Source organism: Physeter macrocephalus, chromosome 12 (assembly GCF_002837175.3).
Source record: "Physeter macrocephalus isolate SW-GA chromosome 12, ASM283717v5, whole genome shotgun sequence".
Lineage (NCBI taxonomy): Eukaryota > Metazoa > Chordata > Mammalia > Artiodactyla > Physeteridae > Physeter > Physeter macrocephalus.
The window spans coordinates 90,249,551-90,276,545 of NC_041225.1; the positions used below are offsets into that span (position 1 = coordinate 90,249,551).

At 34.9% G+C, this 26,995-nt stretch overlaps 1 protein-coding gene and 1 non-coding gene across 7 annotated transcripts in view; both read right to left on the reverse strand.

The window, feature by feature from the left end:
* The window catches only part of GCFC2 (GC-rich sequence DNA-binding factor 2), a 75,098-nt gene that overhangs the window by 12,545 nt on the left and 35,558 nt on the right, over positions 1-26,995 (reverse strand). For all 6 annotated transcript variants that reach the window (XM_028496852.2, XM_028496850.2, XM_007119319.4 and 3 more), the window contains 7 exons: positions 17,621-17,807; positions 15,054-15,177; positions 13,970-14,051; positions 13,385-13,497; positions 12,403-12,602; positions 10,543-10,693; positions 4,612-4,736 (listed from right to left, as the gene is read on the reverse strand). In XM_028496852.2, the coding sequence (XP_028352653.1) occupies positions 4,612-4,736; positions 10,543-10,693; positions 12,403-12,602; positions 13,385-13,497; positions 13,970-14,051; positions 15,054-15,177; positions 17,621-17,807 (982 nt within the window). The remainder of the gene's footprint in view (positions 1-4,611; positions 4,737-10,542; positions 10,694-12,402; positions 12,603-13,384; positions 13,498-13,969; positions 14,052-15,053; positions 15,178-17,620; positions 17,808-26,995) is intronic.
* LOC112062662 (U6 spliceosomal RNA) lies at positions 832-935 on the reverse strand. The gene has a single exon (XR_002890848.1). It is a non-coding gene; the product is annotated as a U6 spliceosomal RNA (small nuclear RNA).

A 26,995-nucleotide genomic window follows, 5' to 3' on the forward strand; every position in this document is an offset into this window, starting at 1 on the left:
ACCAAATATATTTTTTCATAAAAGGTATATCTAACTGAAGTCCTGTTTCTCTTTTCACTTAAATATCTGTAATGTATTCCTCAAATGGCTGCATATCAATATTAACATTAAAAACAAATAAAAACTCAATTTTCTTTTACTCTCTCAAACATTTTGAATTCTTTTAAAATACAATTATGCTTTGATTTTTTTCCACTTAATGTAAATAAATGATTTTGAATCTCAGCCTTGATAAATATTTCCATATTAATTTTTGTTTCTTAGAAATAGTTCTCTAAAAAATGCTATAAAGGAATTTACTGAGTCAAATGACAGAAGTAGAATATGGATGGTAGATTAAGTACTGTTATATTTACTGAAATTGCTAACCATACTATGGTTACATAACAGACGATCCTTAGCAAATAAGCAACTTACTCTCAAAGTGTTCAGGAGAAAAAAAACCGTGTGTGTGTGTATATCTAATGGGAGAGCAAATACTAATGCAAATGGGGCAAAATATTAACGACAGGTCAATGTGGGTAAAAGGCCTATGAATATGCTATTTTTATTCATGAGAGTTTTCTGTAAGTTTGCCATTATTTCCAAATAATTGTTTAAAACAAAAGAAAACTTAAATTCACATATTTTATAACTCGGAGCTCATTAACTTTTCCAAGTAGTAAAATACCTTTGGTGGGAAAAAAAAGTTCTCTAAAGAGTAAAGTTTTAACAACTACACACACTTCTGTATACAGACTTTATTTTTATTTTATTATTTTTATTTTATTATTGAAAGATTCTTTAAATTCTATAATGCTTTACAATTTTCAAAAGTTTCACACACATGATAAAAATATGGGATGCTTCACAAATCTGTGTGTCATCCTTGCACAGGGACCATCCTAATCTGTGTATCATTCCAATTTTAGTATATGTGTTGCCGAAGCGAGCACTATATAGAGACTCTAAAACAGCTCTCAAAAGGCACTTAAAAGCTCTAGCTAGTAGTTTTTATGATGCTCTGCATATCCATAGTGATAATCTTGGGTGGCATGGGCAGATGTTGAGGCCCTCAGGGGAGAATGAGAGTAGGTGCTCACCACAGCAAGAGCAGCATTACTTTTGTGTGTGTCTGTGTACAGGGGTGTGTAAGACTTTATTTGAAAAAGTTTCTGTGGATAGAAAAAGAAATTTGAAAACTACCAATCTATCTAAGCATTCATCTGATGTCACTTTCACATTTCCGCTAACCGGTCAACCAACCTATGCACTATCCCCTGAGGCTGTGCATAACTTCGGGCATCTTTTGACTATTAGATTTCAGTTAATGAGAAACAAACTTCTCTCCCCTACACCTTCCATACGTTGGTCCCGGTTACTTCTCAGGATCATGCAGAGCAAATCTAATCATCCTTCCATATGAAAACTCTTCAGGTTTAAGATCGATATCTCACTTTTCTACATTTTCTCTTTCCCATACCATCTTAGACACTCTCCATTTAATATACTTTAACCTAAAATTAAATGCAAAATACCCAGGGAAGTCTTACTTGTGAGGAAAGCACATACAACATTTTTACTCAAAAGAGCAGACAACTAGTAGGATGAACTCCCATTAGTCTTTCTGCTACTCAAGTGACACTGTTGACTCATATTGGGTTTACGGTCTATTATAATCCCTCTCTGTGTTACCTATGTTGCTTCAAAGCTGTGCCTCTCCCATCTTTTATTTATGCAGTTGAATTTTTGAACACAATGGTAGGACATATGTATATTCCTTTTACATTTTATGTTTTGAGAGTCAGTCCATTTTCTCAGTATTTTGAAATTCTTTTGGATTCTAATTCTATTATCCATAGATCTATGATAGAATTCCTAGCTTTCTGCCATTGAGAAATTTTATTAGCATGTATTTTACATCTTCATCCAGTTCAATAAAAATATTGAACAGGACAAAGCTGAGAAGATTCTGGCCCTATGGGTCAGTATTCTTTAGGTATACTCTACCAATTTTCTTTATATCTAACTATACCATATCATTTCCCATTTGATCTGTAAGAAAATCTTAACATATTTAAATACATTATCTACTGTACCTGTACAGTATCTTATTTATCAGTGAAAGTAACTGAGATAATATGGAAGAATATGCTTTGATAAACAGTTGTTTGTATTTAGGAACCCCATCAATGAAAGATTACAGTAAACACTGCTTTCTTATTTTAAGTGCTCATAATCCATCTCTGTAATAATCTATTTTAGAACATTAGCCAGAATCAAAACTATTCTCACCAGACATTAGTTTACAGAATCATTTGCTTTTCACTTCAAAATCAGGAACTATGCTGTCTGACTTGTTCTTCTGGAACCTTTCTCATTCTCTTCAATTCTTAAATATCACTGAAAAAAAGAGAGTGAGCTCACTGGCAAACTGTGTTACTAACCTGGAATATTACGTAGTACACTGATTCTCAAGTAGGGGTAATTTTGCCATGCCTCAGAATATTTTATAAGTCTAGAGATATTTTTGGTTGTCAAGACGGGGAAGTGCTACTGGCATCTAGTGAGTAGAGACCAGGGGAACTTAATGCATAGGACAGCCTCCCACAAAGAACTATCTGTTCCAAATGCCAAGAGTGCCAAAATTGAAAAGTCCTGATGTAGTTCTAGTCTCCTACAAATGCAAAGACCCCATTTTCAACATTCAGAGCGGGAGGGCTTCCAGAATTAAAATTACCAGTATAAAAACTTCATGAGTGAATCCATAACACCGTTGAAAGACTTTAGTGGTTACAAAGTGCTGGGCCTGCCACTTTTATCTTTTAAAAGTGACTTGGAACTCTGGGCCCCAGCTTCTTCACCTGTAAAATGCAATTAAATTCAACACATTTTACAAGGTTGTGAGGATCAAATGAGAAAATGTGGAAGTGTTTAAAAAATGGCAAAGCACTATTTACATTTGGGCTATAATTAAATAATCCCATATAGAGAGCAAATACAGGATTATATAGCTGCTTCCTTGTAGCTCTAAACTACTAATCTTGGTTCTATGCTTTATAACAACACAGAATAAATCTATTCTTTCTTCAAATATAAACACTATCTCTATGCACATCTTTTAGTTGAATCTCTCTAATTCCTGCATGATTTTCACATGTTTTTATCCTGTTGCAGGTAAGTGGAAAATGCCCTTTCTCCATCAGTTGCTACTGTTCAAATCCTATTCCTTCCTTCAGGTCCCTGCTCAAATGCCACATCTAACAAAAATTCTTACACTGCAGAAAGTAATTTCTCTCTCCTGCCTCTTTTGAGGTTTCATAGCCCTTTATCTGGGCCACTCATGGGGAGGCAATGTGGTCAGTGAGATGAGACTGGGCTTTAAAGTAAGACTAACCAAGGTACAAATCCTAGTTCTGACTCAAGGCTTTACTGTGAACAACTTTTCAAGATTCAGATTCTTCAACTGTAAGATTAAGCTATCATCGTTGTTAATAGGATTGCTGGGACTAAGTGGGATGATACAGGAATAGGACCTAACAGAGTGCCTAGTACATAGCAGGAATTAGATAATTGATAATTAGATAATTGCTCCTTGTCATTCCCACTTACTTCCTGTTTGAAATAACAGTTTATGTATATCTTGTTTCCTCTAAGATAGCATGCTTCTTAAAGGCAGAATCATGCTGGTATCCCTATTCTCCCTCTTATTTCTTACAGCTTCCCTCCTTCATGACAGCAATTCCAAGTGCTAAAACTTACTGGTGTTCAGAATATGAATATGACATATCTCCTTGCTTTTTCAACCACCTTGGTTATTCCACTCTGGGCACCCTCCAGTCTGTCAATCTCTCTCTTAATTCTCTTAAAACTCAACATAAAATTGGTTTACTTATTTAACTGCATGAGTATACAGTATTATTATCAACAAACAGAATGATAAAAGAGTACTACAATAAGAGTAAGATTCAACACTCTCAACAGAGCCTCTAAAAAGTTTATGTCTTTATGTCTTATGTTCAGTGAAAATTCTAAATTATGCTAAGATAAGAATCTACCCTATTGAAGCTTGAATCCTCAGAGAGATTACTGTTCTCAACTTTGGCACATTATAGAAAACTAGTTAGTATAATGAATGTTAGCCTAGTTTTAAAATCATTGTTAAAGTAAGGTCACAATACTACTAGACTTTTGCCAAAAAACAAAGGTAATTAGGTTTTTTTTCTTTAGAAGGAATGAATTTGCACTAATGTATTTATGCCTTTTTGTCTCTGCAGGGCCAATGTATATTCACAAACCTGAAAGACAGCTGGCTGGGCCATGAGAACACAAATCAGACCACTAAACAGAGAAAAATAGGCAAATAAGAATGAAAGTAATAATCTGGATCTTATTGAATGTATGTGTATCCTTTTATAAGCATTACCATTCCTGTAAGAATGTTCAGAAATATCAAGGTGTATTCTTTCATCTTATTAATTATAAAGAGCAAAAAATGGTCAAGCCTAAATATTTTTCCTTAAATAGTTTTCTGATAATTACTTCTTCTGCATCTTCCGCAAACAAAGATTTATAATAAATTATATTAATTTACAAATATATCAAGAAATTCATAATTCTAGAAATTATTACCTGTTTGCCTTTACTAATAACTTCATTTTCACAAGTGGAATGTTCTTCAAGAATCATTCTGCTCTGTGTTATTAAATTTGTTGTCTGTGAGGTTGACAAGGGATCCCAAATGAATTCTACAAAGTCTGAAAGAAAAATTTTTGGTGGTGCACAATTTAGTTACTAGACTAACCTTTGCTTGTCACATATAAACAATTGAGGCCTTCAGCAAACACTACGTCCCTCCTTATGTGGTTTAAAATCCATGACAATCAGTACCATTACGTATTTGCATACACTCTCTTGTTGCAGTCTGGCTCAACTGCAACCCTAGTTAAATCACCTTGTCACAGCATCTGTGCCTGCAACCACGGGGCTAAAACATGGCTGGAAAAAAATACACTTTAAATTGATCACCATGAAACTCCAGTGAGACCTTAATGCTGCTCAGCAATCACATTCTGTTTCCTTGGCCCATTCTCTTTCCCTCTGGCCTAGACAATTATTTCCTGCCTTATCCTTCCTCCTTGCTCTCAGTTAATGGACTTTACTCTTCCAGGTGACTATTTCTTACGTTTTCTTTTCTCCACACTTGCTCTCACTCTCAGCTGATTACTTCCCCATTTGATGAGAAAAACAGAATCAATCAGAAGAGAAGCTCCACAAGCTCCTCCTACAGCATCTACACAACTACCAGCACCTGTGCTCATAAACTCTAACTTGTCTCCCATTCCTATGGACGAAGCACTGCACTCCTTGCCAAGACCAACCCCTTATTTGTACAAAAGACCCCAACCCCTTTGGCTTTCTTGAAGATCCTGTTCTTGGAATTCTGCCCTCTCACTTCTACTGGATCTTTTCTATCACTCTACAATTATTTCTCTTGTATTAAAAAAAATCCCTCTCTTGACCCTACTTTCCCCTCCAGGGCTGCCTTATTTCTTTCCTTCATTTTATACAACAAAATTACTCAAAAAACTTCTTATCTCCAATTTCTCTCCTCAAACTCTTGAATTCACTTCAGTTAGGCCTTACCTCCAACTATTCTCCTAAACTACTCTTACCAAGTCACAGATAACCTTCACATTTGTAAAATCTAATGGTTGATTCTACTCCCCTTCTGATTTATCAGCAACAATTGCAACACTTTTCTCTACTTGGCTTCCAGGATACTACTCCCGTTTCCCACCTACCTCTCTGGTCTCCTTTACTGTCCGCTTGTCATCTTGTTGACTTTCTAAATGCTGGAGTACCTCAGGACTCAGGTCACTTACCTTCTCTTTCCTATTTATATTTATACTTTATACAGAATTCAACCACTTTCCAGACACCTCCACTTTTAACACTCAAGCCTAAACTACTATCATCTGTTGCTTGGATTACTGAAAAAGCTTCCTAACTGGTCTGCCTACAGTTCATTCTCAACACAGTAACCAGAGTAATTCTATTAAAATGTTAAGGCAGATCTTGTCACTTCTCTGCTCTAAACTCTCTAACTGCTTCTCACTCTTTCACTTAAGTAAAAGTCCTTACATATGATTATAAGTCCCCATATGACACAGCCAGTCATCTTGCTCACCTCTTCTTAGTCTCCCCCTTGCTCACTCTACTAAAGTTATCCTGGCTTATGTGCTGTTTTTCAAGCAAATCAGGCTAGCTCCTGCCTCAGGAGCTACTTGCTGTTTCTGCTGTTTCTGTACTTGTACTTGCTGTTTCTGCTGCCTTGGATGCTGTTACCTCAGATATTCATATGGCCCACTTTTTTTTTGCGGTATGCGGGCCTCTCACTGTTGTGGCCTCTCCCGTTGCGGAGCACAGGCTCCGGACGCGCAGGCTCAGCGGCCACGGCTCACGGGCCTAGCCGCTCGACGGCATGTGGGATCTTCCCGGACCGGGTCACAAACCCGTGTCCCCTGCATCGGCAGGCGGACTCTCAAGCACTGCACCACCAGGGAAGCCCTGGCCCACTTCTTTACTTCCTTTTGGAATCTGCTCATTTGTGACCTTCCCAGGAAAGCTTTCCTTGGCCAACCGATTTTAAATTGTACTACTCTTTCATAATTTGTATCTCTTTCCCTTACTTTATTTTTCTCCTTGGCCCTTTTAACCAACATACTCTAAATTTTATTTATTTATCTTGTTTATCGTTTGTCTTCTTCATGGAATGTAAGCTCCATGAGAGCAGGGATTATTATTTTGTTCATTGCTGTATACACTGAAGTAACAACTGTGCTTGACCCTTGTAAAATACATGTTAAATAACTTTTTAAAATTTAAATAGGTTAAAAAGAAACACCCCAAGTCAAATATAAAACAGTGATTTCTCAGGCATCTAGAAGGTTAGGCTTGTAATAACCTTAGAAATATTTGGTCAACTAATACTGAGAGCCTACTATGTGCCTAGCATTAACGACAGGAAACAAAGCAATAAGTAAGACTAGGTAACTGCCTCTGAACAATTCTGTCTAATGGCAAATACAAACGTTTAGGTAAGCAATTGTAATTTAATGCGTAGATGCCACCCTAAGTATGAGTTCAGAGTGCTACAGGAACCCTGAAAGGTATGCCTAATCCAGTTCCTAGACGTGATGTCCATATTGAGTTCTGAAAGATGAGGAGAAGTTAGCTAGATGAAAGAGGTAGAGTTAGGGGATTTGTCAAGTGGATGGAGGGTAGAAGATATAAAGGACAAGGAGAATATAGCTGAAGTCCAGTAGAGGTGGGAATGAGGGGAAGAAGGAACCGAGCTTGGCAGGAGATGGGGCTAAAGCACTACCAGAGACAAAATCCTGAAAGGCCTGGAAAGCATGTTAAAGAGTTTAGACTTCATCCTAAAGACAGGTAAGAATAATTAAAGTGTTTTATGTGAGGTATGACAGAATCAGACATATTTTAGATAGATCACCATGGTTTTTGTATAGAAAATGGGTTAGAAAAAGGAAAAAAAAAACAGACTTGGCAATTGCTTATATAAGGAGGTAAGAAAAAAGGAGGAGTGGATGACACGAAAGTTCTGGTTTGAATATGTGGGTAGATGGAGGTACCATTTTCTAGACAAGGAATATAAGAGGAGCAGGTCTGCAGCAAAGATGACAAGTATGATTTTGCATGTGGAGTTTGAGTTGTCAAGTAGAGGTACTCAAAAGGTACTTTGATAAGAGAGATCTGGTGCTCTAAGAAGACATCTGGACTTGTTCTTCCAGTTCTTTTTGATTTAAAATGAAGCAGAATAGTACCATCCAAAAGAACTTTCTGTGATAATGGAAAAAAACATCTTACATCTGAACTGTTTAATATGATAGCCATGAGTGATATATGGCTATTGAAGATTTAAAATGTGGCTAGTGTGACTGAAAACTGAATTTTAATTTTACTAATTTGAAATTTATATTTTAATAGCTACCTATTGCTAGTGATTACCATACTGAGCAACACAGATATAGATGGCACTAGAGGAGAGTATGCAATTACCCAGAGAGCTCGTGAAGAGTATGAAGAAGGTCCAGGATAGGACTTGAGAATAAATATACAGTATTAATTTCTCATAATGCTACTTATTTGAGGTACTGTTTAATTGTAAGTGAAATATTTGGAGTTTTCAAATGAGTACTTAAATGAGGCATATATATTCTATGCTATCATTAATAGTGCTTAATAGCTAAAAGTAAATAGTTAAAAGTACTATCTTTCTAAGATACCCCATGATTGCAATGCAAGTTATATGAAAAAAAATCTTTGGCTGAGAAGCAATATAAAGTAAGTTGCTTCATCTTTTAAGAGTTCTGCAGACTTTGCTGTTAGAATCCATTCTCAGTGACATGGTGGAACAGATCCTTATCAAGTACAATTTCAGATAAAACAAGTCTTCAGACTGAAGCACAAGCATCAATGCCCAAGGGCTTCTGAGTGCTGGTGGCAGATGTGAGGGAAATGTAGTAATGTATTTTAAAGAAAGAAGAAACACACCATACACAAAAACAAAGTCAAAATGGATTAAAGACCTAAATGTAAGGCCAGCCACTATAAAACTCTTAGAGGAAAACATAGGCAGAACACTCTCTAACATAAATTGCAGCAATATATTTTTTGATCCACCTCCCAGTGAAAATAAAAACAAAAACAAACAAATGGGATCTAATTAAACTTAAAATCTTTTTTTGGGCCATGCCACATGGCTTGTGGGATTTTGGTTCCCCAACCAGGGATCAAACCCAGGACCTCAGAAGTGAGAACATGGAGTCCTAACCACTGGACTGCCAGGGAATTCCCTAATTCCCTAAACTTGAAATCTTTTGTACAGCAAAGGAAACCATAAACAAAACAAAGAGACAAGCCTCAGAATGGGAGAAAATATTTGTAAATGAAGGAACCAACAAGGGATTAATCTCCAAAATATGCAAACAGCTCATGCAGCTCAATATCAAAAAAACAAATAACCCAATCAAAAAATGGGCAGAAGATCTGCATAGGCATTTCTCCAAAGAAGATATACAGATGGCCAAAAAGCACATGAAAAGCTGCTCAACATCACTAATTAGTAGAGAAATGCAAATCAAAACTACAATGAGGTATAACCTCACACTGGTCAGAATGGCAATCATCAAAAAGTCCACAAACAGTAAGTGCTGGAGGGGGTGTGGAGAAAAGGGAACCCTCCTACACTGTTGATGGGGATGTGAATTGGTACAGCCACTATGGAGAACAGTATGGGAAGTTCCTTAAAAAACTAAAAATAGAACTACCATATGACCCAGCAATCTCACTCCTGGGCATATACCTGGAGAAAACCATAATTCAAAATGATACATGCACCCCAATGTTCACTGCAGCACTGTTTACAATAGCCAGGACATGGAAGCAACCTAAATGTCCATCAACAGAGAAATGTATAAAGAAGATGTGGTACATATATACAATGGAATATTACTCAGCCATAAAAAAGAACAAATAATGCCATTTGCTGCAACATGGATGGACCTAGAGATTGTCATACTGGGTGAAGTAACTCAAAGACAAATATCACATGTTATCGCTTATATGTGGAATCTAAAAATAAGGGTACAAATGAATTTATTTACAAAATAGAAGTAGAGTCATGGATATGGAAAACAAACTTATGGTTACTAGGGGATGGGGGGAGGGGTAAATCAAGAGATTGGGATTAACATGTACGTACTACTATATATAAAATTGATAACTAATAAGAATCTGCTGTATAGCACAGGGAACTCTACTCAATACTCTGTAATGGCCTATATAGGAAAAGAATCCAAAAAGAGAGTGGATATGTATAACTGATTCACTTTGCTGTACATCTGAAACTAACACAACATTGTAAATCAACCATACTCCAATAAAAATTTTAAAAAAAGAAACATAAGGGGAGAAGTTAAGGGAAAGAAAGAAATACATGTAGTAGAGATGAAAGTGTGCCCCTAATAAATGACTTATAAAAAAGTAACGAACGAAAGTAATGCTAGGGCTTCCCTGGTGGTGCAGTGGTTAAGAATCCACCTGCCAATGCAGGGGACATGGGTTTGAGCCCTGGTCCAGGAAGATCCCACATGCCGCAGAGCAACTAAGCCCGTGCGCCACAACTACTGAGCCTGCACTCTAGAGCCCGCTCACCACCAACTAGAGAAAAGCCTGCATGCGGCAATGAAGACCCAACACAGCCAAAAATAAAATAAATACATTTAAAAAAATAAAAATAAAAGTAACGTTAATGTCACAAATACTAAAGATCCAAAAGTATCAGGAGTTTGACAGCCAATCACTTGCACAAACAAGCATTTTTTAATCAGCTTAAATTATAACATCTGTTGATTTTTACTGCAAATTACAGTTCTTGTGTTCAAAAACATCTAAAAAAATTTGTGACTGTAACAGAAATGAATGATCTTATACTTTGCCAAAGAACAATTTAATTTTATCAAGATTACAAAACAGTACCTGTAAGTCGAGGAATAATTATTTTGCTGATGACAGTAGACAAGATTTTCTTATCAGAACTATCGTCCTTCTTTGAATCTTCCATACTGCTATCTATAAATTCTGCTATAGATGTGAACCATGGCATCTGTTTTAAACCTATGGAATCAAACTTATAAATAAAATTATCCAAGTTATAAATAAATTCTTAAACATTAGTTTATTTTTAAATAGTTAACTTTTTCAGTAATTACCAAAGCTTCTCTAAGGATCAAAGGAGAATAATTCCATATTTTAACCCAATGTATACAGTACTAGACCACCAAGGCTAGGCAGGATGACATCACTAAGACATGATGTCTAGGCAGTAGGACAGAACACTGCATTTCATGCATTCATTCATATCCAGAAATGTCCACTATGTGTTCAGAGCCTACTACATGGCAGGTACTGTTAGGAGCAAAATATACATTTATAACAACAGCAGTTAAAATAGCCACGGAATTTGTTTATAAAAATACACTTACACAAAATTCACTTCTGGCTCTCTCGAGTCTCACTGGCACAAATGTACACTTTGCATGTGGTTTAGCTTATTATTAAACAAACAGCAGATGGCCAATTATTATTTATTGAATAACTGTATGAACAGATCTTTGCTAGATGTAACAGAGTACTCAGTTCAGCTGGAGTGGTTAACAACTAGGCTGCTTTCCGACCAACTACCTACCACTTTCTTAGGGATAAGCTTGGCTCCTAAACTATGAACATTGCATGGCCCTAAGACAGAGCCTAAAGGCATGCATGACTAGAGCAGAGGAAAATAAAACGACAGGGATCCATCCTTTACTTTGTTAAATCTTTATTTTCAGCTCTCCTTTCTTCCTAGAGTTTCATTTTCTCATTTCTGTTTGCTTAGCAGGCATATCCACATGGATGTCCCATCATCATTTCATTGTCTATAAAGTAAAACTTCCATCAAAACCATTTTCCTCTCTGAAAAGTCACCATTTTTATGAATGGAACTACCATTGTACTAATAACTCAGACTCCAAACCTTGGGGTCATCTTTCTGATTTGTTGTGTTAGGGTTATTCTCAGTATTTTACTGATTCTTACTTCATAACGCCACTTGTAATCAACACTTTCTTTCTCTTCCCTTGTAATCAACACTTTCTTTCTCTTCCCTTTGTTACTATCACCCCACGTGAGGAATTCTTCACCCTGCACTTGGGCTACAGCAATAGCCTTTCAGTATATACCTTCAACTCTTTCTCCCTAGCCTCCAAGTTAGCCTGTTGCTCAGGGGTTCCTAAAACATTACCTTCATCATGTCACGCCTCCCATTAACTATCAAAACATGTTCATATCTCTTAATTTAGGATCTACACAGTCTCTACTGATATTTCTCCCTATGTACCTTTATAAAATACCTTTTCCTTCCTCTGTCTTCCTGTTTAAATTCTATATATCCTTCAAATCCTCATTTAAATTCTTCATCTTCATTGTAGCTTTCCTAGCCAAGTATTCCCATTATGTCATCTCCAACTTCAGAACTCTTGGTACCTATTTTGAATTTCACTCAAACAGACTGTAAAATTCTTAAGGCCTAATACTAACTTTACTTTTTTGAGTGATCTTAAACTTATCATAGAAGAAGATTTAAAAGAAAAAGTGTTTCCTTTACTGATGTTAAGTGTCACTCAGCCTTAAAAACAGAGTGAGAACCAAGAAAAGACGAGTGCAGACTATTACTCCAAAGCACAAATTATCAATTCCAACTCTAAAGGAATGGTAGTTTATAGTTAACCTGAATAACTAGAGGATTTCAGTAAATAAATGTGATCAGGATTATTTTTTTCACATGTTAAGCTTATGTACCTTAAGAGGATTCCAATCAATCAACTGAAATCGTATTAGGGGATTTAAAAGCTTCGGAATGCATAAACTAATGAAAGCTTCATAATAAGAATCAGGAAACTTTTCTCGCCATTGTTGAAATTTCAATAAAATATTCTGGATGTTACAAAAATCATCGTGTACATCTTCAAAAATCTTCTTATGATCCTCTAAAATGTCACCTGTGAAGAAAATGAGTCTGTATATTATGCATTTTAAGTTTGTGACCTTGAAGTTTGCTTCCTATAAACATAGTTATGTATAACTTATGTAATCAACTGAGCTGAAAACTATCCTCTGACATTAACATATAAATTAGGTTTTATTAAAAAAACACTTTAGTAACAATTGACACTAATAAAGTCTGCCGTTTATTGAGCCCTTGCTATATGCCAAAACATTATAAATACATTATCTCATTTCATCATCATAACTATGTTCCCTATAAGGTAGGTGGTTTCTAGCCTACCTATTTACAGACAAAGAACAAGCAAACAAACAACAATATCAGATATAGTGAAGTCAAGGAATCTGCCAATGATCACACAGACTAGATCCCCTCTTTGAACTCATCTGGTTGACTGTAAAGCCCACACTCAACTATACATATTTTACCTTCTTATAATGCTAAAACTGGGCTTTACTAAATTCAATTATTTTACATTAAAAATTATAATATAGAAAGTATGCAGTAGAGAAATGAAGCCAAAAATGTTCATGGTTCCTTTATAACAGGAGATGAAAAAGGTTGATGGAGAAAACTCAGGAATACTCATCATGCTCCTCCATTTTATCCATTTTTTTCAGAGGATAGGACAAGTCTTATACGGAAAAAAAAAATGTATTCCTTTTTTCCTGAATTTTACCAACTATTTTACATAGCTTAAACAATTAAGGGCAATCACAGCAAAGCATTTTCCATCATTTCAATACTTAAAGACACATTAGAAACTTGATAACTGACCTTGGCTTTTTTGGAAGTCAATCATGTCTGCTGAAGATAGTTCATCATCACTAGATGTTCCTTCCTGATGAGTACAATTCCCAGAAAGAACCCTTGCTTGTCTTCTTCGTGCCCTATATTTTGCAATAAACCAAAAATAAATAAAAAACAAATAGCTCCTGTTGAAAAGAAATGCTTTAAAACAAAAAGTCATCATTTACTTAAAATACCCAGAAATAAACCATCACATTTGCATGCAATTTTATGTTAATATTTTTGACATTTTAGCTTCATTAATCTGAATTGGTTCTCCCTCTTTTTCCCTGTAAGACATTCCCATAGCCTACCCAGATTTGGAAGAGCAGGTAACAATGTAATTAGGACTGGCTTCTAGGTATGAGCCCTTCCCAGCCTGATAAATTCCATTTTACCCATTCCTTCTGACTGATCCAAATATACCAGTGCATATTTAAACCATAAATTTTGGTTTTACATCATTCTCACAAATTAATATACTAGGTTATGGTTATTTATACTATATGGTTAATGGTATTTAAGTAGCAAAAAATACTTGCTCAATGATGCTTTAAGTCTTTATATAGTTACCTTCGAGATTCAATCTCTTCTAAAATCCATTGAGTTTTTTCATCTATAGCCAAGCTTCTATTTGTTGACGTCTCAGCTTTGCCTGTTAATGAATAAAATTGATTTCATACTGCAAATTCTCAAAAGAAATACAGTGAAACACTTTGAAAACAAGTTACTGTATCTTAGGTATATATACATATCCGTATATATAAACACACACACATAGAATATGCTTAAATTGCTTATTTCATCATGCAATGAAACTGCAATGTTAACTCCCTATCACAACATTAACAGTCATTGAGTTTGCTAGTCTAAGAAAATGTACCTTGTCTGGTGAATATAGTTCAGCAATTGAGAACAGTAACAAAATTTAATATAAAGTTTCTTTCCCTCATATTCTTTTTCAGCAGTTTTCACCAGTTTTTTTTCTGTTCCTATAGTCAAATGCTAGAAACATTTGCATTACCAATATGTCATTCATATTATTTCCTATTTTAGCATGTACCGTAATTTATGACCAACTGAATGTCATGTATTTGAGTCATTCTGATTTTGCTTTTATCATCTACTTGATGCTATGGTCCCATTTCTTTCACTATACCCTGACAGCACCTTAATCAATGGAAGACATCTCTGAAAATACAAAAAAAGTGTGAGAACTAAAGGGAAGCATCCAAATCTTTTATTAATATAATGAGATTTTACAGATGATTCTATGCTGAACCCACCAGAATTTCTTTAACCTCCACAAACAATCTGTGGACGGGCTATAGAAAATTTATAAAGTTATATTTCTGACACAGTCTATATATTTATGTCAAGTCATCTCCAAACAGTGATTAAATGGTCCTATAAATATTTTGTTTCAAATACTAAGTGACTAGAAGTTATAATTTTCATTTTTTAGTTTTAGACTGCATTTAAGACATTTTGAAGCCCTAGCTTAAATGGTTTGGGATTTTTGGAAGGGAGTAGGTGAAAGGTTAGTGGAAAAATACTCAAAAAACATTTTTTATACAGGAATAAAAATATTTTTATCTTTTAGCTGATAATTTAGCTTAATAAATAAAAAATCACATTGAACATGAAAAACACTAACGTGATAACTGCTGTAAATACGCTGATTCATGTTTTAATTCATCTTGCCTGCGTTTCGTAAAGATCATGGCTTGTTTTACAAGGAGTGCATGCATGGCTGATTCTATTTCTTGGATGTTGATAATCTGAAATACATATATAAGTAACATTTTGTGGGTCATCATTAATGAATTATAAAAAATAATATTTATATATAAGCACATTACATGCTCAATTCTCATATACAGAAACATTCTTTATACCATCTCAACTCAATTAAAAGAACACTGAGGAACAGACCTAGCTTCCAATACTTTTATTACTAATAAAACTAGAAAATCAACTTACTGCATTAAAACAGCTATAAATATCATAAATAATAAAACCTAATGGGCTGGAGTCAGGAACATGGTAAGAGTGGATAGATAAGAAGAATTCTTTTTTGAGCTAAAAGAGAAGGAGGAAATGATGACTGCAGCTATTTTTCACAGGCTGAGTGGGGGCAGACTGTAGGGAACACTTGAGGAAACTGGTAAAATTTGAAAAAAAATAGAGAATGGAAGAGACTTAATCAGACAAGTAAGAGAGCTGTCAAGCAGAATTGAGTGATTAGTTGAAACTGGCATTTTTATATTTCTTGGGCAACAATCCCCCCCACTCCAATGATGTTCCATAGCTAATGCTATGGATTCAAGCCTTTGACAGTGTAATTCTTCAAGGATGAATGAAGAAAGTTACATTATAATAGATGTTTCAGAAAAGTAACTACCAAGTGATATTAAAGGTAGTCAACTTAAAACAATAGGGGAGAAAATACAATTATTTGGTAATATTTTAAAAATAAATTAAAAGTAATGCAGAAAGTAGAGTATATTTTTTAAATGATTAGTCTACTTTAAAAAAAGGAGAACTTAAGACCCCAGTGTAAGGACTTAGTATGTATAAAACAAAACCAGAAATTATAATGGAAAAGAATGATTCATAAATCTGATTAACACAAAAATTTCAAAACATCTGATGTCATTGCTAACTACTAGAGAAAACTGCAAATCAAAACTACAATGAGGTATCACCTCACACTGGTCACAATGGCCAACATCAAAAAGTCTACATATAACAAATGCTGGAGAGGGTGTGGACAAAAGGGAACCCTGCTACACTGTTGGTGGGAATGTAAACTGGTGCAGCCATTATGGAAAACAGTATGGGGGTTCCTTAAAAAACTAAAAACAGAGTTGCCGTATGATCTTGTAATCTCACTCCTGGGCATGTATCTGGAGAGAACTCTAATTCGAAAAGATACATGCAAACCAATGTTCACAGCAGCATTATTTACAATAGCCAAGACATGGAAACAACCTAAATGTCCACTGACAGATGAATGGATAAGGAAGATGTGGTGTACGCATGCACGCGTGCACACACACACACACACACACACACACACACACACACACACACAGGAATACTACTCAGCCATAAAAAAGAATGAAATAATGCCATTTGCAGCAACATGGATGGACCTAGAGATTATCATACTAAGTGAAATAAGTCAGAAAGAGAAAGACAAATACCATATGATATCACTTATATGCAGAATCTAAAATATAATACAAATGAACTTATTTACAAAACAGAAACAGACACAGAAAACATATTTCTGTGTCATAGACACAGAAAACAAATTTATGGTTACCAAAGGAGAAAGGGAATGGGGGAGGGATAAATTAGGAGTTTGGGATTAGTGGATACAAACTACTATATATAAAATAAACAACCAGGTCCTACTGTACATCATGGGGAACTATATTCAATATCCTGTAATAAACCATAATGTAAAAGAATATGAAAAAGAACATCATATATATAACTGAATCACTTTGCTGTATACCAGAAACTAACACGTTGTAAATCAACTATACTTCAATTAAAAAAATTAAAAACAAAAAAACACATCTAATGTGAAAAAAACATTGCAAACAAAATCAAAAGACAAGGCAAATTGGAATGTTTACCTACATCAAATAGGATAAAGCACTAAAATTTTTAAGCAATAAAGAACTGTTCACCATATACTGGAAAAAGAAAAAAGGAAAAAAAAAAAACACCTCCGTATAAACCAAGAAGATAGCAGGGCAAAGGACACAAATAATTCAAAAGAAGAAAAACTACATGTGTTAACAAAACAAAGGGTTTGTTTGAGATCAAAATAAAGATGTAAAAACAAAAACCATTTTTTAATGTAGTAAACTAGAAACTGATACAATCTTTCTGGAGGATAATTTAGCAATGTTTCGTAAGCCTTAAAAATATTGAGACCATTTCACTTAATAATTTACTTTCTAGGAACTTTTCTTAAACAGATGGAATTTTAAAAATTTATACTGCTATTTATAAGTTGCAAAATCATTACAAAAAACACCTAACTGTCCAACATTAAGGGAATACTTAATACTCCAGTATGTCAAAAATGTGTAGGAAGAGTCCTAGATGAAATATTTATTTATGGGATTTAGACTTTTAAAAAAATCACACTGTAAGGGAATTTCTCCATAAAAAGGAAATGATTACATATTTATAGACATGTACCTTTTTATTAAGACAGTCAATTAAATTCTCCACATAAACTTTCATGCTTTTATAGAATTTAAAATTTAGAACTTGATTTGATGAATTCTCTAGGTTCTGGATGGTACTCTTTGAGCTCTTGACATCTTGTATGTATTTTTCATATTCCCTCAGGTGTGAGCGGTGAGTATCCTGTAGTAATGTTAATCTAAATAAATATAAAATAAAAATAAATAAAAATCGCTTTATATTACAAACTTTTATTTCTATTATAGTAAGTAGCGGTCTAATGAAAAATTTTTTCAAATCTACCTTACAAAGACCACCAAGGAAACTGACAATCATATAAACCTGGGTTTATAGACTTGTAGAGCAAAGGAAAACACCACGATAAAAGAGGTTTCAAAGCGAAAGGTAGGAAAGGACACTTAAAGATTTTTAGGTGCTGGAGCTAATCATAAGTTAGTCTTAGAGGAGAAGTTAGTAAGTGTGGATTGATCAGATTTTATAAACAAGGTGAGTTCCTGCAACAATCAGTGGTTGTATATTTGAAACACAGGAGTCCATGTGGAGTTACTGTTAAATCAGTCTGTGGTCTTCCATGCAATACGGGTATCTGAGCTGGTATTAAAACCATTTGAGCATGTTATAATTTGGTATAATTTATCTGTTTTGTGACTCATAATGGTTTCTGTTTTGTCATTAGAATTTGATGTTCCGTGAGGTGCATTTCATTCCCTCTGTTGTTGCTGTAGCCCCTATACTGCTCTGTTGATGTTCAGAAAGCCCAGTTTCTTTCAGCTCTTGTGAATATCACATGTATCAACTGATGTAACATAAAAAACCTCTCAAACACAATTCAACATCTGCTTATCTTTTAAAATTCACTTACACCTTACATATACATGCCAATGGAGGAATAAGAAACACAAAAAATCTAGAATGTGTTTTACACTAATATTTGACACTGTGAGCACATTAGAATTAGAGAATTAACTAAATGAAATAACAAATTCACAGTATTTGGACTTGAATCAAACGATTAAAAAAAATTAAACTTCTGCTAACCTCCTCTAAAATGAAAACTCATTAGCACTTGCTTAGGCCAAATGTCCTCTTCTCAAGTTTCCCTTAAACAATGACTACTGCATTTGTCTCTGCAAGTCTTTCCTTGCTTTATATAAAAAATAGAGGCAGTTAAGAAATAAATCAAGATAATGTACAGCAAGCATTACTAACAAAATGCTTTAAGTGTAGTATTACAGGTTACAGCAGTAAACGTGTAAGTACATATATGGAAAAACAAGGTATGGAACAGGATATATAAGTGTGCTTCAATTTTGTATTAAAAATGGGGCAATATATAAGTACGTATGTGCTTATACAGACATACATATATTTTACTTCTGTAAGGAAACATAGGAAACTGGTAGAAATGGTTTCCTCTGGGGAAGATGACTTCCTTTTCTCTGTATAAGCTTTTGTACTGTTTGACTTTTCTGTCTTTAAACCATAAAATATATTTTCTTTTAAAATAAAGAACCCCGTTAATAAAAAAAATAAAGTACACTAAAGTTAAAAATAACATTTATCTGGATAAAGTGAAATGCTAATCTATATCAGTGGTCTGCTATTTTTTTCTGTTCTATTACTCATGCAAGACAACTCTCTCAAACACAATCTCAAAAAAAAAACGTTCTGAGTTATATGTGATTCTAGATGCAATCTATCTATAATTCTAGCTCTGTATCAGAAGGAGAGTAAATGATAGTGAAAACATTACAAAAATCATCTTTAATCAAGATAATCTCATCATTTAACATCACTACTGGAAAACAATGACCTAGAACAGAGGCTGACAAACTTTTTTGGTAAAGGGCCAGATAGTAAACATTTTAGGCTTTGGAAGCTTGATGGTTGCTGTTGTAACTCCTCAATTTTATGTTGTAGCACAAAAGCAGCTATAGACAATACATTGCACAAGCATGGCTATGTTTCAATAAAACCTTATAAATAAAACCTTATATACAAAAACGGGCAGTAGGCTGGTAGTTTGCCACCCTCCTAGAATATAGAGATAACCTGAAATCTAAAAAAATGGTACATCTAAAATTTTCATATATTTCACAATAAAATGTTACAAAAGGTCCTTTTCTGCATCAAACTTTAAATAAACCATGACCAACATATTTTAGTTGCAATGTGATCAAGGAATGAAGCCTCTATAAACCTGATTTATACAAAAGATACAGGGGGAGAAAATTCTGAACCTATTCCAAGGTATTAGAAAAAAATTCCCAGGTATAAAAAAAAAAAAAAGCAACGAAAATGTTCTTTAAGAATACTAGCTTTGGGCTTCCCTGGTGGCGTAGTGGTTGAGGGCCCGCCTGCCGATGCAGGGGACGCGGGTTCGTGCCCCGGTCCGGGAAGATCCCACATGCCGCGGAGCGGGCGCGTCCGGAGCCTGTGCTCCGCAACGGGAGAGGCCACAACAGTGAGAGGCCCGCGTAACGCAAAAAAACAAAAACAAAACAAAAAAAAAGAATACTTGCTTTGGTGGCAGGAGAACCAAGCTCTCTCCTTGTATTAAATGTTGTAAGGACTAATTAGACTTTTACTGTCATACTTATTCTTTCATATATTTAAAGATGCACACTAGATCTTAAGTAGTAAAACAGAAAATATATAAATATTTATAACAAAACGACCTATTACGGGGTTTGCCTTATTTTTAACAAAAAATACCATTTATAAACGTGAGATTAATACTATTTAAGAGATAACTATTAATAGTAATAGATAATGAATGGTTAGCTGTGCTTTAGAAATGTATTTGTATCAAGAACAATAAAAATATGCCTAACTTTTGCTGCAGTTAACTTTCCCCAGAAACTTATCTCAAGAAATAATAAAACCGTTTTAGGACTTCCCTGGTGGCGCAGTGGTTAAGAATCACCTGCCAATGCAGGGGACATGGGTTTGAGCCCTGGTCCGGGAAGATCCCACATGCCGCGGAGCAACTAAGCCTGTGCACCACAACTATTGAGCCTGCACTCTAGAGCCCGTGAGCCACAACTACTGAGCCTATGCGCCTAGAGTCCATGCTCCACAACAAGAGAAGCCACCACAATGAGAAGCTGGTGCACCACAATGAAGACCCAACACAGACAAAAATAAATAAATTTATATAAAAAAAGAAAATAACAGTTTAAGTGACTTATAGGAATAAAACGTTCATAACGAACATCTGCAGCATTATTTATAATAGACAAATTTAGAAATCAAACTGTTAATGTCCAACACAGAAATACTTAAATGAATCATGATATACTAGCTGTATCGATGAACAAAATATTACTAATATGCTTATTATTTTTATCGTAGTCAAAAACATATAACAAAATTTACAATCTTAACCATTAAAGTATATTACAGTAGTATTAACGATATGCACATTGTTGTATAACAGATCTTTAGAACTTTTTCATCTTGCAGAACTGAAATTCTATACCCACTGATCAACAACTCCCCATCTTCCCCCACCCTTGGCAACCACCATTCTATTTTCAGTTCCTAAGAGTATGACTACTTTAGATACCTCATATAAGTAGAATCATACAGTATTTATCTTTTTGTAACTGGTTTATTTCACTTAGTCCTCAAGGTTCATCCATGTTGTGGCATGACAGGATTTCTTTTTGTTTTTACCACTGATAATAAATACTCCATTGTGTGTAAATACCACATTTTCTTTACCCATTCATCTGCTGATGGACATTTAAGTTGCTTCTACCTCCAAGCTATTGTAAATAATGCTGTAATGTGCAAATATCTCTTGAACTGTTTTCTTTTGAATTCTTTTGGCTATAGATCCAAAAGTTGGACTGCTGGATCATATGGTAATTCTATCTTTAACTTTTTCAGAAATTGTTCTCCATAGCAGCTGACCATTTTACATTCCCACCAACAGTGTATAAGAGTTCACTTTTCTCTATATCTTTGACAATACTAGTCAATTTCTGTATTTTTCATAGTGGCCACCTTAACAGGTATGAGGTGATAGCTCAGTGTGGTTATGATTTGTTAATTCCCTGATTAGTGATGTTGAGCATCTTTTCATGTTTGTTCACCACTTGTATGCCTTCTTTGAGAAATGTCTATTCCAGTCCTTTGCCCATTTTTCAGTTGGATAGTCTGTTGTTGAGTTATATGAGCTACTTATATATTTTGGGTATTAACCACTTATCATATATATGGTTTACAAATATTTTCTCCTATTCTGTTGGTTGCCTTTTCACTCTGTTGATTATTCCCTTTGTTAGGCAGAAACATTTTAGTTTGATGTAGTGCCACTTGTCTATTTCTGCTTTTGTTGCCTGTGCTTTTTCTTTCTTGGGTCCTTTGAGATTCCATATGAACTTCAGGATTTCTTCCTATTTCTGCAAAAAATGCCATTGGGATTTTGATAGAGAGTGCACTGCATCTATAGATTGCTTTGGGTAATATGGACATTTTAACAGTATTAAGTTTTCTAATCCATGAACATGGGATGTCTTTCCGTTTACTTATGTCTTCAATTTCTTTCAGCAATGTTTTGTAATTTTTGATGTACAAATCTTTTGCCTCCTTGACTAGGTTAATTCCTAAATTTTATTCTTTTTAATTCTATTGTAAATGAGTGTTTTCTAAATATATAGTTTTGGACTTTCCATTGTTAGTGCATAGAAACAACAGGTTTTTGTGTGTTGATATTTCATTCTGCAATTTGCTAGATTTATTAGCTCTAACAGAGTGTGGGGGTGTGTGTGTGTGTAAGTGTAGTCTTCAGGCTTTCCTACATAAAAGATCATATCACCTGTGAACAGAGATAATTTTACTTCTTCCTTTCCTATTTGGATGTCTTTTATTTATTTATTTATCTATTTATTTTTCTTGCATGAATTCTCTGGCTAGGACTCCCAATACTTTGAATAGAAGTGACAAGAATAGGCATCCTTGCCTTGTTCCTGATCTTACAGGGAAAGCTTTTGGTTTTCCACCACTGAATATGATGTTAGCTGTGGGCTACTCATATATGGTCTTTATTATGTTCAAGTAATTTCTTCCTATTCCTAGTTGGGTGAGGGTTTTTATCATGAAAGTGTGCTTAATTTTGTCAAAGGTGTCTTCTGTATCAATTGAGATGATCATGTGGTTTTTGCCCTTCATTCTGTTAATGTAGTATACCACACTGATTTTCTTATGAACCATCCTTGTATTCCAGGAATAAATCCCACTTGGTCATGTGTATAATCCTCTTAATGTATTGTTAATTACATTTGCTAGTATTTTATTGAGGGTTTTTACATCAATATTCGTCAGGGATATTGGCTTATTGACTTTCTTGTACTACCTTTGTCTGAGATTTTGGGATCAGGGTAATGCTGATCTCATAGAATGAGTTTGGGAATGTTATCGCCTCTTTAGTTTTTTGGAAGGGTTTGAGAAGGAGTGGTGTTAATTCATCTTTAAATGTTTGGTAGAATTATCCAGTGAGGTTATCTGTCCTGGGCTTTTCTTTGTTGGTAGGTTTTTGACTATAATTCAATCTCCTTACTAGTAACAGGTTTGTTCAAATTTTTCATCTCTTTATAAATCAGTCTTGGTAGGTTGTATGTTTCTTGAAATTGATCCATTTCTTCTTGGTTATCTAGTTTGTTGGTGTATAATTGTTTAGAGTAGTTTCTTATGACCCTTTTTGCTTCTGTGGCATTAGCTGTAACGTTTCTCTTTCTTATTTTTGTTATTTTGAAACTATTCTCTTTTTCACTTAGCCTGGCTAGGGGTTTGTCAATTTTTTTGATCTTAAAAAAAAAACTTTCAGTTTTGATTTTTCTTCAGTTGTTTTTCTATGCTCTATTATGTTTATTTCTGCTCTAATCTATACTATTTCCTTCCTTCTGATAAATCTGGGCTCAGTTTGTTCTTTTTTAAGTTTTTTGAGGTACAGTTAGGTTGTTGATTTGATATCTTTCTTCTTTAATGTGTTCATTGCTATAAACTTCCCTCTTAGTACTGCTTTTGTTGCATCCCATAACTTTTGGTATTTTTGTTTTCATTTGCCTCAAGATACTTTATAGTTTCCATTTTGATTTCTTCTTTGGTACATTGGCTGTTCAAGAGCATGTTTAGTTTCCACACATTTGTGAATTTTCCCTTTCCCTTTCTGTTACTGATTTCTAGTCTCACTGCACTGTGCTTGGAAAAGGTATGATTTCAACCTTAAATTTGTGAAGACTTGTTTGTGACCTAATGTGGGATCTATCCTGCAGAGTATGGTCTGTGTGCTTGAAAAGAAAGTATATTCTGCTGCTGATGGGTGGAACATTCCATATATTTGTTAGGTTCATTTAGCTTTGTTCAAGATCGATGTTTCCTTAAGATTCTCTGTCTATTTCATCAATTATTTGAAAGTGTGATATTGAGGTCTCATACTATTATTATATTGCTATTTCTCCCTTCAGCTCTGTCAATATTTGCTTTATACAGTTAGGTGCTCTACTGTTGGGTACATATATATATAATTGCTATATTGTCCCAATAAATTGACCCTTTTATATTACATAATATCCTTGCCTCTTGTAGTTTTAAACTTAAAGTTCTTTTCTCTAAGTAATGCCACTCCTGCTCTCTTTTGTTTACTGTTTTCATGGAAACTTTTTGCAATCCTATCACTTTCATCCTATACGCATCCTTAAATCTAAGTGAGCCTCTTGCAGATAGTATATAGTTGGCTCTTGCTTTTTAAAATTTTTTGGCTGTGCAACTAGTGGGACCTTAGTTCCCTGACCAGGGATCAAACCCAGGTGCTAGGCAGTGAAAGCACAGAATCCTAACCACTGGACCACCAGGGAATTCCCGGATCTTGCTTCTTTTATTTGTCCCAACCTATTCAGCCACTGTATGTCTTTTGATTATAGAATATAATCCATTTACATTTGAAGTAATTACTGATATGGAAGGATTTACGATTGTTATTTTTAAATTGTTTTTTGTCTGTCTTGTAGTTATTTTGTCCCTCTCCCTTTTTTTTAACATCTTTATTGGAATATAATTGCTTTATAATGGTGTGTTAGTTTCTGCTTTATAACAAAGTGAATCAGCTATACACATACACACGTTCCCATATCTCTTCCCTCTTGCGTCTCCCCCCCCCCCACCCTCCCTATCCTACCCCTCTAGGTGGTCACAAACCACCGAGCTGATCTCACTGTACTATGCAGCTGCTTCCCACTAGCTATCTATTTTACGTTTGGTAGTGTATATATGTCCACGCCACTCTCTCACTTTGTCGCTGCCTTGTGTTTTGCTGATTTTTTTGTAGTGATGTGTTCTGGATCGTTTTCATTTTCCTCTGCATATCTTCTATAGGTATTTTCTTTATGTTTACCATGGGGATTACCAAAAAACATCTTATAATTCTAGTAATCTATTTTAAAGTGACAACATCTTAACTTCAATCACATACAAAAACTCTACTCCTTTATATCTCCCCTCCACCTCTTGTTATTGATATCAAAAATTACACTTAAAAATTTTGTATCCATTTTCATGTTATAGTTATTTTTGTGCTTTTACCTTTAAAATTCTATATTAAGTGATTTTCACACCACTCCTACAGTATTACAGGATTCTGTATTTATATATATATTTACCTTTACCAGAGAACTTTGTATTTTTGTATGGTTCATGCTACTGTCTAGTGTCCTTTCATTTCAACTTGAAGGATATCTTTCAGCAATTTTTGTAAGGCAGGTCTAGTGTGATGAACTCCCTCAGCTTTGTTTACCTGAAGTCTTTATTTCTCCTTCATACATGAACAACAGTTTTGCTGGATACAGTAATCTCTGTTGGCAGTTTCTTTCTTTCAGTGCTTTAAATATATCATCCTACTCCCTTCTGGCCCCTGTAATGTTTCTGTTGAGAAGTCTCCTGTTAATCTTATGGGGCTCTCTTGTACATGATGAGGTGCTTTTGATTTGTGGCTTTTTAAATTCTTTCTTTGTATCTAGAAAGTTTGATTATAATCGTTTCAGTGTAAGCCTCCTTGTGTTCATCCTTGTTGGAGTCCTGTTAACTTTTTGAAGTTGAATGCCCATTTCCTTCCTCAGGCTGATAAGTCTTTGGCCATTATATCTTCAGATAAGCTCTCTGTCCCATCCTGCTACTCTTCTCCTTCTTGGATTCCCATAATGTATATGTTGTTCTGCTTGATAGCATCATATAAATCCCTTAGGCTTTCTTCACTTTTCTTTATTCTTTTTTCTTTTTGTTACTCTGACTTGGTAATTTCAAATGATCACTCTTTGAGGTCTCGCTCGTTTCTTCTGCTTGATATAGTCTGCTACCTTCAGTAAATTTTTTAGTTCAGTTATTACACTTTCAGCTCTAGAACCTCTGGTTCTTTCTTAGTTTCCATCTCTGTTCGTATTCCAATCTTGTTCATGTATCATCTCCCTGATTTCTTTAGTTGTCTGTGATCTCTTATGGCACATTAAGCTTCTTTAAGAAGATTATTCTGAATTCTCTGTCAGGTAATTCATAGACCTCTGTTTCTTTTAGTTCTGGAATTAATTTTGGCCCTTTGATTGGGCCATGTTTCCTTGTTTCTTCATGTATCTGGTTATATTTTTGTTGTGTTTTGTGTATTTGAAAATGCACTTAACAGGGGTTTCTCCCCCATATGAAGCTGTTTCCCTTAAGTGCATTTCAATCAGCCTGACTGGAAATTCCCAGTGGTGTTGTGTGGGGAAGAGTGTCTTCTCAAACTTTTCCTGGGGGATGCACCTTCTCTGGGCTTCTATATGAAATTTCCTAATTATAGAGATTTGTGGGTTTCTTTTTCAGGATTCTGTAGTCTCTTGTTCCCTCTGATGTTTGTAGCACTGCAGACTTTCCGGCTCTGCAACAGGCTGCTTAGTTCTTTCTTGTCCTCTGTGGCCCTCAGGCATCTAATGTATGATGGTTCCCCATCAGTGCTCTGAGACAGACAAGACAGAAACAAGTCCCTTGGGCAGTACCTCCAAAAGACAGTGTTCCACTCTTCTTTCTCCTTCCCAATGGAAAAGCTATGACTTGGGTTTTTTCTCTCCATCAAAAGCAGTGCTAGCTTGTGAGAGGGGCTAGATGCAGTTGGAATGAAATGGTTTTTCTTACCCATTACAATGTGGCTATTTTGGGCTTTGAGTTTGCCTGGGGTACTACAACTTCCTGATTTCTGGAGTACTCATAAAGGCTTTTTGGACAGTATGTTGTTGTTAAGTTGGTATCTCTGTGAGGCAATGAGGTCTAGTGCTTCTTATTCTGGAATCTTGCTGCCATCACTCCCGACATATTATTTTTAAAAATTAAAGGCTA